The sequence below is a fragment of the Cottoperca gobio genome, chromosome 5, assembly GCF_900634415.1.
Source record: "Cottoperca gobio chromosome 5, fCotGob3.1, whole genome shotgun sequence".
NCBI classification, from domain to species: domain Eukaryota; kingdom Metazoa; phylum Chordata; class Actinopteri; order Perciformes; family Bovichtidae; genus Cottoperca; species Cottoperca gobio.
Window position 1 is genome coordinate 16475681 of NC_041359.1, and position 10413 is coordinate 16486093.

The 10413-nt window shown below is 38.5% G+C and overlaps 2 protein-coding genes and 1 non-coding gene across 3 annotated transcripts; 1 reads left to right on the plus strand and 2 right to left on the minus strand.

Moving 5' to 3' along the window:
- Positions 1-273: 273 nt before the first annotated feature.
- Positions 274-5378, plus strand: ninj1 (ninjurin 1). The gene is made up of 3 exons (XM_029432271.1): positions 274-551; positions 3140-3377; positions 4292-5378. Exons 1-3 carry the CDS (start codon positions 495-497, stop codon positions 4432-4434), a joined length of 438 nt encoding a protein of 145 aa, XP_029288131.1. The 5' UTR covers positions 274-494; the 3' UTR covers positions 4435-5378.
- card19 (caspase recruitment domain family, member 19) lies at positions 5377-9675 on the minus strand. Its single transcript, XM_029432270.1, has 6 exons — positions 9625-9675; positions 9015-9154; positions 8157-8313; positions 7955-8017; positions 7696-7761; positions 5377-7587 (listed from the first exon to the last, which is right to left on the minus strand). The coding sequence occupies exons 1-6, from the start codon at positions 9629-9631 to the stop codon at positions 7478-7480; spliced, it is 543 nt and encodes a 180-aa protein (XP_029288130.1). The 5' UTR covers positions 9632-9675; the 3' UTR covers positions 5377-7477.
- LOC115008950 (U6atac minor spliceosomal RNA) lies at positions 6173-6300 on the minus strand. The gene has a single exon (XR_003832359.1). It is a non-coding gene; the product is annotated as a U6atac minor spliceosomal RNA (small nuclear RNA).
- Positions 9676-10413: the final 738 nt, after the last annotated feature.

The window sequence follows — 10413 nt, forward strand, 5'->3', positions numbered from 1 at the left end:
TTTGGGTTTAATCAAATTATGACAAACTACAGCATGCTTTATAGCATCTACTGTACTTGCAAAGAGTTGGGCCTTTAGCATGTAATGCTGCACTAATACACTGGGTGGCAGTAAAGAGCCACGTTGCCTTCACAGTCTGTCAATGAGTAACAGCGAACACATTACAGTCCAAAACGCTGCTTTGCTCATCATCACATCAGGGTTTCAGTTCAACCCTGGGAAATAACCTACTGTCTATGGGAATACACCGATACATATCCCCGCTAGTGAGCAGCCTTTCCTGTTTATACTACTCCTAACGGCCCACTGCTTTCTGAGGACGGTCGCCCCCCTGTTAGAGGGGCGGTAGCCTGGAGCTTTTCTGCCCTCTTGTCGTCACCGCAGCCCTTTATATACAGTCTGTGCCTGTGCCCGCCGGCTGGACCACTGACTCCTCTGAAGCTCACGCTTTATACACACCACCCTATTCTGGATATAACGCGGTTATTAACAAGATGGCTACGGAACACTTGGAAATGAACGGTGGTGCTGACCGAAACGGCGAGGCGGAGGTACGTTAACGCATCTCTGGGCATCTTAATGTAAAGCTACCACTCACTTCCCGGTCAGGCTAAATCCCCTGAGAAACATTCCCAAATATGAGATATTCGTCGGGGTACACCGGATATGTAACGTTACGGCTGCCTGCTGGTTTTCATCCATTCACACATCATAACGGTGTTTGTCGTCAGCCAACTGTAAAAGTGTCACTTGGAGTGTTTTGAAGTCATTAGGGTAATGTGACAGGTTCTCAGATTAGCTTTAGTCTCACTATTTAACAAAGTAACTTGTGTTTGTGTTGGTGGCGAGTTGGTGTGTGTGTCCTGCTGTTGTCTGCAGAGGCTCAGTTTACACGTAATGACAGACGATACAGGAGGTGAGTTAGTTCGTACAATCATTGCTCTGCAAAGGAATCCCTGCGGGTCAACTCAGCCAGTGAGCCGGGCCGGGGACATGACTGACTGAGCTCACGGTAAAGGTTTAACACTGTGCTTGTTGTGGTCACATTCAGGAATTTAACAACAAGCGTACATCTGCTCTCCTCGACAATACATCTTTGTGTTGATACAAAATATCTGGTGTTGGGTTTAGTTAATAATAACCTCAATGCAGTTTTCTATGAACGTGATATAATATAACCATGTACATTTTGTGGTCATTTTATCAAACCTTTCAATGGGATGTGGTCCAAGTCATAACTTGTGTCACTAGCATTAACTGCAGGATTTAAAAAAGTAGTTTTATTGTTATATATAACAATTATTCATTTGTAACTGCTACTTTTTAATTTCATTTTAAATGGAATAACTTTTGCATTTTGATTGTTAGTTGGACAAAAACAAAGTGATTTCAGCTTGAGCTCTAGGACTTGTGATATGCCCTTTTCTTTCTAACCCTTAGATTATTAACCAAAAATATTTTTTGACACAGGTTAATTCTTTAAAAAAAAAAATCTAATTACTTGCAGGCCTACTTGTTTCTCAGCTTCTATAACCTTCAGTGATAGGAAAATTAACTTAGCTGTATGTTTTATTCATATCCCCAATAACTTCTTGTTCTGGGCAGCAAGCTTCTCCAGTGATCAAGACATCAAGTCAAGTTTACTTGTAGAACCCAGTATCATAAATAATGTGTTTGGCTTTACAATCCCGCAAAGCGGCAAGAGTCCCAGTCCTCTGAGAAGACAACATACAAACTTTCTCCCAAAAACCTCAGCACATAAGGAAAACATTAAAAGGGAAATTTATAGAGAGCTCACCACTCTCTGGAAAGCTCGGGGGGGCATAGGGAGCCATACTCGAGAAGAGCGTGGTTACAAAAACTCAAAATGAAACTGAAGCAGTACAAATAGATTTAGTGGGCGACAGCTCTTGACACTCATCTTCTGGTTTACCACAAGAGCGTCCTTTTCCTCTGTGGCCTGGCAGGTAAAGAAACAGGAACGCTGAGTTGAACCTCAGTGTAGTATGTTGCCAACCTGGGCACAAGGGTGGCTTTGTTGGACTGTCTGAACCACACGCCACACAGATGAAACCCTGAGCACTGACCTAAAGCCATATGAAGAGAAACAGGGGTCTCGACAATGACCCTGGTTTCCTGTGACGTGAGAGTAATGTGTTTTTAAATGAACCGCAGACTCACTTTTCCTAAAAGACAAACGGAACTTATTTCTTTGCTGTTCAACAAAAAGGAACTGACATTAATCCCCTAATCTTCCTGTTCCTGGTTAGTCAGTGCATGTAAGTGTTAACGGCACACTACATTCTGCCTCCAATCACTTTACATAATATTGCATATTTTGTTTTATTTATTTAAGAAACAATTTAGAATACTTAATAATAATCTAATAATAATATCGGTGAGCCTGATTGTTGTTACAAGTGCATGCATGTACTTACTGTACGTATGGTGTATTTGTTATCAACACTTCTTTTGTACCGCATTTGGGTGGAGGCCATTCTTGTGCGTCAGATGTTTGACCTGGTCAGTCTGATATAAAGGATGTGGCATGACAAATAATGTTTTGACCTTTGGACTGAAGCCAAGTTAGTGACCTTGTAAGTCTCGGTTGTTCCTGTTTGAATTAAGCAACTGAACACTTTCACTTCCGTTAATATCTTTCGTAGCAAACAAAAATACCGTGATTGCACACATCTGGGTATTAGTTTTGCTATCATGCTGATCAGTTGTGATGTCATATATTGTCATGTTAGTTTCATTTGTGATGACAAGTTGGATATTCTAGAGGCTGCAAAAGACATATTCAGCTATGTATTTTCCAAGAAGGTGAAATCATTCTTTCCAGTCACATATTTATATGACATTGTATATGATGGCAGCAGCAGAGTGCTTTCATTTTTTCCTATTCGTTTAAATACCATGTTGACACAAGTTTCAGGAAAACAAAGCAGGTGCTTTTGCAGCCGAGTGTTACAGTGGTGAAAGTGGAGTTGGGCTTACACCTGGGGGTGAAGTTACACTTTAAGAAATACCTCAGACACTACATCATTAAGTGTCAAGTGATGACAGAATATTAGAATCACATTTCTTCTCGTCACTTCTGTGCCATACTGATGTCAGGGTTTGTGTTTGCCTTCAGGTCCCGCTGCGAGGCCGCAACAGGAGGCAACAGGGGCCTCTGAACATGAACCATTATGCCAATAAGAAGAGCGCAGCAGAGAGCATGCTGGATGTGGCTCTACTGATGGCTAATGCCTCACAGTTGAAGGCTGTGATGGAGCAAGGACCAGACTTCACCTTCTACGTTCCCCTTATTACTCTCATTAGCATCTCCCTCATCCTACAAATCACAGTGGGAGTTCTGCTCATCTTCATCGGTAAGTGTGGAGCGTCCGAGTTTCTCGTCAAACATTCACAAATGAGATTTACAGTGATGCTAAAATGTGTTAATGCCACACACGACACACATTTAAGTTAGTGGGAGTTTTTGTCCTGCAGTTATAGCCGGAATCAGAGTCCGACCGTGTACTTGTAACATCGTGTGTGTATGTGGAACTTCAGTGTCACACACATTATGGGAACTCAACTGACAACTTTTTTAATTTTGTTCTCAGGTGTTCACAAAGCATTTCACGAGCTGATTTTGTTCTCAGACATTGTGTAACCTCACTGTTGATATAGTTTATGCACAAATTTCATTTTGACCTGATCAGTTATAAATCTTTTCTACTCATTTGAACTTACATGTTTTATGCTGTTAAGTTTTCACAGGTCTATTTACAACCACAGGCCTTATTTACGCTTGTGTGGGCACATAAACCTTGAGAGCACATACATCAGTGTGCTCCCTCCCTATTTGTGTCCTTATCTTATCCTGACAGAGAAAACTATTGTGACTAAAGGCTGAGTTTAGAGAGCCACAGCAGGAAGAAACGCCTCTCCTGTCAGCTGTTTCCAGTTTTAAAGTGCTCTCTTAACATTTGGGAAAATATGTCAATGGAGATTTGCCAATACCGAGATGGCCAGTAAAAAAATAGACTTTCCCTCTGTCAAAAAAAAAATCCATTTTCAAACCAACGAGTCATGTCCTAATGGAGGAAGAAGGTAATTATTCACCTGAGGGCAGTGCTGTCAGAGGCTGTTCATTTATATCCTAGAGCTCAGTAATGATTACCTCACTGCTAATCTGACAGGGAACTATGTGCTGCCCCCTTTTGAGAAATGGAGGCCATTCCTACTGACCAAGCAAAACTCAGTAATGTCAGTAATTTTTCATTTCCTTTTTTTTCAGTTAAGTGGAACCTGAATGATGAAAGCATGCACTACAAGCTGAACATCATGGAGAACTTTGCCACAGCCTTCGTCTTTATCATAGTCGTGGTCAACGTCTTCATCACAGCCTTTGGTGTCCAGCGGCCCAATCCAAGTTCTTGATCACTTTACGTGACTCTCCATGTCTACTGATCAACTTAGTGAAGATGGACCTCCACATTATTTATGCAAATGAACAGGATATTTATCACTTTACTAAATAGCATTGCAGGTGCCTTTCTGTAATTCAACATCCCAGGCTTGAGGAGACCCAACATAACCTGAGGATCAGTTGGTGTGTGTGTGTGTGTGTGTGTGTGTGTGTGTGTGTGTGTGTGTGTGTGTGTGTGTGTGTGTGTGTGTGTTAGAGTTCCCCTCCTCTCTAACCGTGGCTATGGTCAAACGTTTGGTCAGTTTATATTTCATGATGCAATTCACCGGTTTGTTATCTCTTATCATGCTCAGGTTGCTGATGCAAATAAATGATTTGCCTTTACTTATAAAAAAACATATCAGGAGCAACATATTGTACGTCAGTCACAACCATTGTGAATGTTTCCTGAAAGAAAATACATTTTACTGTTATTTCGAAAATGTGTCCGTATCTGTCAGTCTAAACCCAATCTATGCTTTCAGCTTTAGAACAAAAGACAATAACGTTATCAACACAGCATAATCCAAAAGACATCCCTAATAGCAAGTCCATCAGGAGCCATTTTGTCCTGCTGACGCTCTTGAGGCATTACATAATATAAGAGCTTTATTATTATGGGAGCAAATGTTTCAATTGTTTACACGGTTATAAACCTAAACCAATTACTGAAGTGTACCTTATATGCTTTGTTTTTTTTAAGTGTTATGCAAAGTCTTGTGTGTTTAAACTAATTTATCGATATGTATTAGTTATTGAAGTATATAGGGTACATGGTTATTTTAGGCTTTTCTTTTATATCACTGTTTTGAAGGACCAAATATTTTCAAAGCTTTTACTACATGATCTTGTATTACACACTGTGACGACTGTTTTAAATAAAATGTATAAATAAAACTACAGAAGTGATAAGATGTGTTTATTGTCCTGTTTATTCTTATCATGCATTTCTTTTTATTGTACAATACAATACAATACAAGACAAAAGTCTGAGTCCTACAAATGATGGCACTTGACATGACACAGTAACATGTAACAAACGGTCAGGCACTGGACGCAATGAGTAGATATTAGGCATTCAAAATCAATATTTCCTTTTAGAATAATATTACAAAATTGTCGAGTACACAAATAACAAAGCCATGCACTTGAAAAGGTTTCAGGTGTTTCGGGTCTTGGCTTCTGATATCCTGAAGTTTACCCACCATAATGAAAACCACAAAGAAATACAGTTTCAAACAAAGCACCATCACGATAGTTACTGGTATGTTCAGAGAGCCTTCTCTGTGTCATATATTTGAAATAAATGGTTTACAAACTGCCTGAGTAATATCAAATTATATCTGCCTGTTTGGGGTAAACTAATTAACTTTTTAACTTATCAAGATCAATATTTTATCCACACTACAATACAATATATATAGCTGGGTTTGAATTTATAAACATTCAAATGTACTTTAACTCTCACAAACTGAGTGTAATGCTTCTGTGAGATGTTTCAGTTATCCGTGTATTCTGCAGTGAGCTATATGCTGCAGGCCAAACGGGAACATAAAGTTCACATCCTGCCCCACCCAGCAGAAAAAAAAGACACTGGAAAGTATTAAGGCATGACTCTGGTCTTAGAGTAAATGGTGAAAAAAGCGATTAGTAAATAGAAAGTTACGGGATAGTAATGCATTGTTAAGAGAAAGTCAAAATTATACCGATGAAAAAATATGGTTATAGATGCCACGAAGTAGGTGGCAGTGCCTTAACCGTATGTGTGTTGATGGCCACTAGGGCCAATTCCATCCTTGTCAAGGGGAGTGCTAACCTTCTCTCCTTTCATACAACACATTGATGACAAGGCAACACGTGACTATATATACCCTGACTTATGCAAGTCGGTTTGACTTATGGTACAATTTCCGGATTGTTACAATACTTACATGGATTTAACGCAGCTGTCGTAAATTTGATTTAAAACAGATTCAATTAATTTACGCTTCATTATTACGACTCTACATTTAACATTTGTATGTTTTGGTTTGGGTAGTAACTGTACCCATAAGGCACTGCGCTGGTAGCGAAGGATATCATTGGCAGAAGCAACCACGTGACTGCAAAGTTCGTCTAAAGTGTTATTATACGGACACGGCTTGATATTACTTCTTGCTGTTGACGTGCTTAAATACCTTTTTTTTGTCTAAATGTGAGCGGAATAATTTTGGGAAGCTATTGTGAAACCAACACAAACCAACACGTGTGTGCAGTTTGGTGATTTAGTTCACTTTTGGCCACAAGATGGCGGTTATGTTCTACAAAGAGCTCAGCCTCAAAAGGTTGAAGCAAATCTTTGTTTCTGACTGAATTTGGGGAGCACATTAAAGTGTATTTCAGTATGCTTAACATCAGTGGTAACTATGCAGAAAAGGAAGTTTAATTCATCACTACCAAAATAAATGTAATAAATGAGTCTCAGCACCAGAGTTTAAGGAAGCAAATATCAAATGCAGGTTGTTGCTTTCTGCATTAAAGGATAATTGTTAAATGGCTGAAAAATGTATTTTATGTAGTGCTGAAAATTGTACACATAAAGTCAAGAAGGTACATCCAATTGTTAATATTTAGCTATTTAAAATGCCTGATTTTGTCACCAGTGCAGTGAATATTGTATTACTTTGTTTAATTGGTTTGCAAAAGCTGTTTTATTCCACATTTAAAGGTTGTAGCGAGAACAACTTGCTTAATCAGCTTGTTTTTGATTTCACTGTGTTCATCCCCCGAGTGTATTCAGTCCCATTAACCCACTTAAATAGGTATTAACATCTGAAGAAATAAGAGCAACGTACCAAATGTAGCTCTGAATTCACCCCATCTTTCTCATTTTAGATCACAACCAAAAAACTTTATAAAACTGTGTACAAAATTAGTATTCAACTCCTGAAAAGATATAGTGTGCTGTGCTTTGGTACAAGTAGCATTCATAAGAGCAATACTGCTGAAGCAACTGGTGTGAAGGTCCCCCCCCTTTTACTTCATGAGGCCTTCTTCAGTGTACCATATGAGAACCTCCTGAGCTTTTCTTTTCAAACCCAGAGCAGCCATCCCGAGGGCCCGGCTACCTCCAGTCACTTTAGATTCTACAAAACAAAGACACCTATTATTAACTAGTCAATAATACTGACAATATCTGATTATCACAATTGCAATGTCAGGTTATGTTTAAAAAAAAATGGAAAGCTACTTACCACTGTAGTAGTAGAGTAAAGCCATTCCTGCTGCAACGCTGAAACAGCCCAGAAAGAAGAGGGGACCTGGAAAGACGTAAACACATAACAACATACATGTCATTAAATATCTGGTGTGCTTGTCAGTGCTAAATAACTACCAGAAAACACTTCTAGCCTGGAAAAAGATTTAATCACACTGACTATTCCTTATGTTGTCATTTTGAAAGTCATCACTAAATCATCTACTGAACGTTTATATTTATAAGCAACATCTTACCTCTGTCGTTCAGAACATATCTCTGTTGGTAGACACGTGGATACGCAAGTGGATCTAAGAAATCTGGAGGATACAGAATACAATTTTGAATAGCTAGAATACATAACCAAATATGTATAATCCATTATGTAACATCCAAATAATAAATACATATCTCACTGGGATCACACATGATATGGAGAGGCAGTTTTTAGGGTCTAACCTCTGAGGCGGAGCCGTGTGGGCAAGCTGTAGTATACCTCCTCTACATGCAAGTGAAGAGCTCTGTAAAACTCCCTGCATGCTTCCTCTCCTCTCCCCTGCAGGTGTGTCAGGAGCTCCCCCAGTCGAACACTTGTGGGCACGTCCAAGTTTCGGAACTGGATAACAATAACAACAGTTATAAAAGGATATTTTTGAATCCCCAAATGGAAATGTTTGCTGACACAGCTTGCCCAAGCAAGGGTGAAGCATCTCCACTTGGATTATTTTGAAAATTAATGATTTCATTTATTCATAAAGTGCTAACTCATCATGTTTTCATGTTGTCATTTGCAGCCATTGTTCATGGACCAGACCTGAATGTACCAAGACTATCAGGTGCTTCGGAAGAAATAATTGTACATGCAGTGATATTACATAATTAATTTACTCAGTAATATAAGTGAGTATAATTTTAAATATGGTTGTTGAAGGTATTTGTATCTTCCTGCAGTATTTTCATCTCACTCTACATCATTGTTTTACTGAATTTCAGGGTGAAATAATGCATTTCTTACTACCTACTATGAGTTTATAGAATATGATGCATTAGATTAAATTATAGCACAGACAGCTACAAATTTTAATGTATACACTAGCAGTAATAATAGTCAAGTAATGTATGATAATACAACATTGATAGGGGTAATTGCGCATGATGAATACTTATATAACAATTTGCAAATGCAACTTTACATTAGATTTTCAATGCGTAACTTTAATTTAAAACGGAGTACTGTGGTAACACTGTTACTGCATCTCTTCCACCACTGCATGCATGTGACCAAGACAGTGAAGTACTTTTTGAATGAGGACATACTTTGGTGGCCTCCTTGTCAGAGAGGATCTGCGGGTAGATTCTGTTGAGCTGCAGGGTGAGTTTGTCCACCAGCTCTGTGTCCAGTCTGCGGTCAGCTCTGAGGAAGGCGCTGTCCTCTAACAGCTGCTCATGAAAACTGTCTGTCCATGTCAACAGAAACACGTTCATAACACTTACTTAGTACATCTGCAAGACCCTTTCATACAACATCTGACAACAGGACTGCTTTTTCATTGAAAGGGGAAGTCTGTGTACGGCAGCATATCCACACAGGAGACTGAAAAGAAGTTTGACATTATCTCCAGTCTTTCCTCGTAACGGTGGCAGGAGGAGTGTGAGGGCATTTGTTGGATCGGGAATGTCGCGAAACAAAATCTGTTGCAGCACATTTTAAAAGATAAGCCTCGTTTTAATGGCAAATGTGTTGTTTAGAAACTTTTCATAAACAGGACTTAGACTGAGACGTTACATTGTCATTGGCGAAGCGTTGAGGTCGTTTGCACTGTGGTAATGTTCGTGATTTGAAGTTAATGGGAAGATATTCAACCGAAACAGAAGGCTAACTTCATGGTAAAATAAGCGTAATTTTGTGTTAAAGAAATACACAAACCTCCCATTGTAGAGTCCCCTCTGTCCTTTGTTTGGACACGCCCCCTGACGTAACCTGGTAAGCAGGGAGTGGTTTACGTCAACGTCTTTTTAAAAAAAACCTTTATTTTCACCGGAAATGGAAATGAACGTAGCAAAGCTAATGGTTGAAGCTCATTACATAGTTATGCTTTTTTTTTTGTATTGACTGATATCAACTAAGTTTTATACATATTGTGGAATTGTTGAATCTAGGGGTAAGCACATAATATTTGCATTTTAATGTTACAATCTGTTGTATTGTAAATCTGATCTTTAAATGGGTAAATGTCACATACACGAAACATTTGAATGTTCGTCTAATAAACATTTATTTTTATTTTTTAACCAGAATTAGATCCATCAATGTATCCTTTAAGACTAACCAACAAACACAAAGTATATGTACATTATGAGCAGCCTATTGTGCACATATATTTACCATTTTCTTAGGTTTCAGGTTTATATATATTTATATATATTGTATATATTTCTTTATACTGGTATATTTGTATATATTCATGTTTGTATGCACACTAATGCACCTTTTATTTAGCTGCAGAGTGGTCTTTATCTTTCAGAAGTAAAGTAATAGCATACACAGGCAAAAAATAGGCGATATTATAGCAATCACTCAACCCACTGAACCATCAATATTGTACTCACTACCGACAAGTAATATATAATATCTCAGTGATAGAATACAACTTTATTGTAAAAACTAGTTAACTAATGTTTGATTAAAAAAATAAGAAACATCTCACTATTGTGA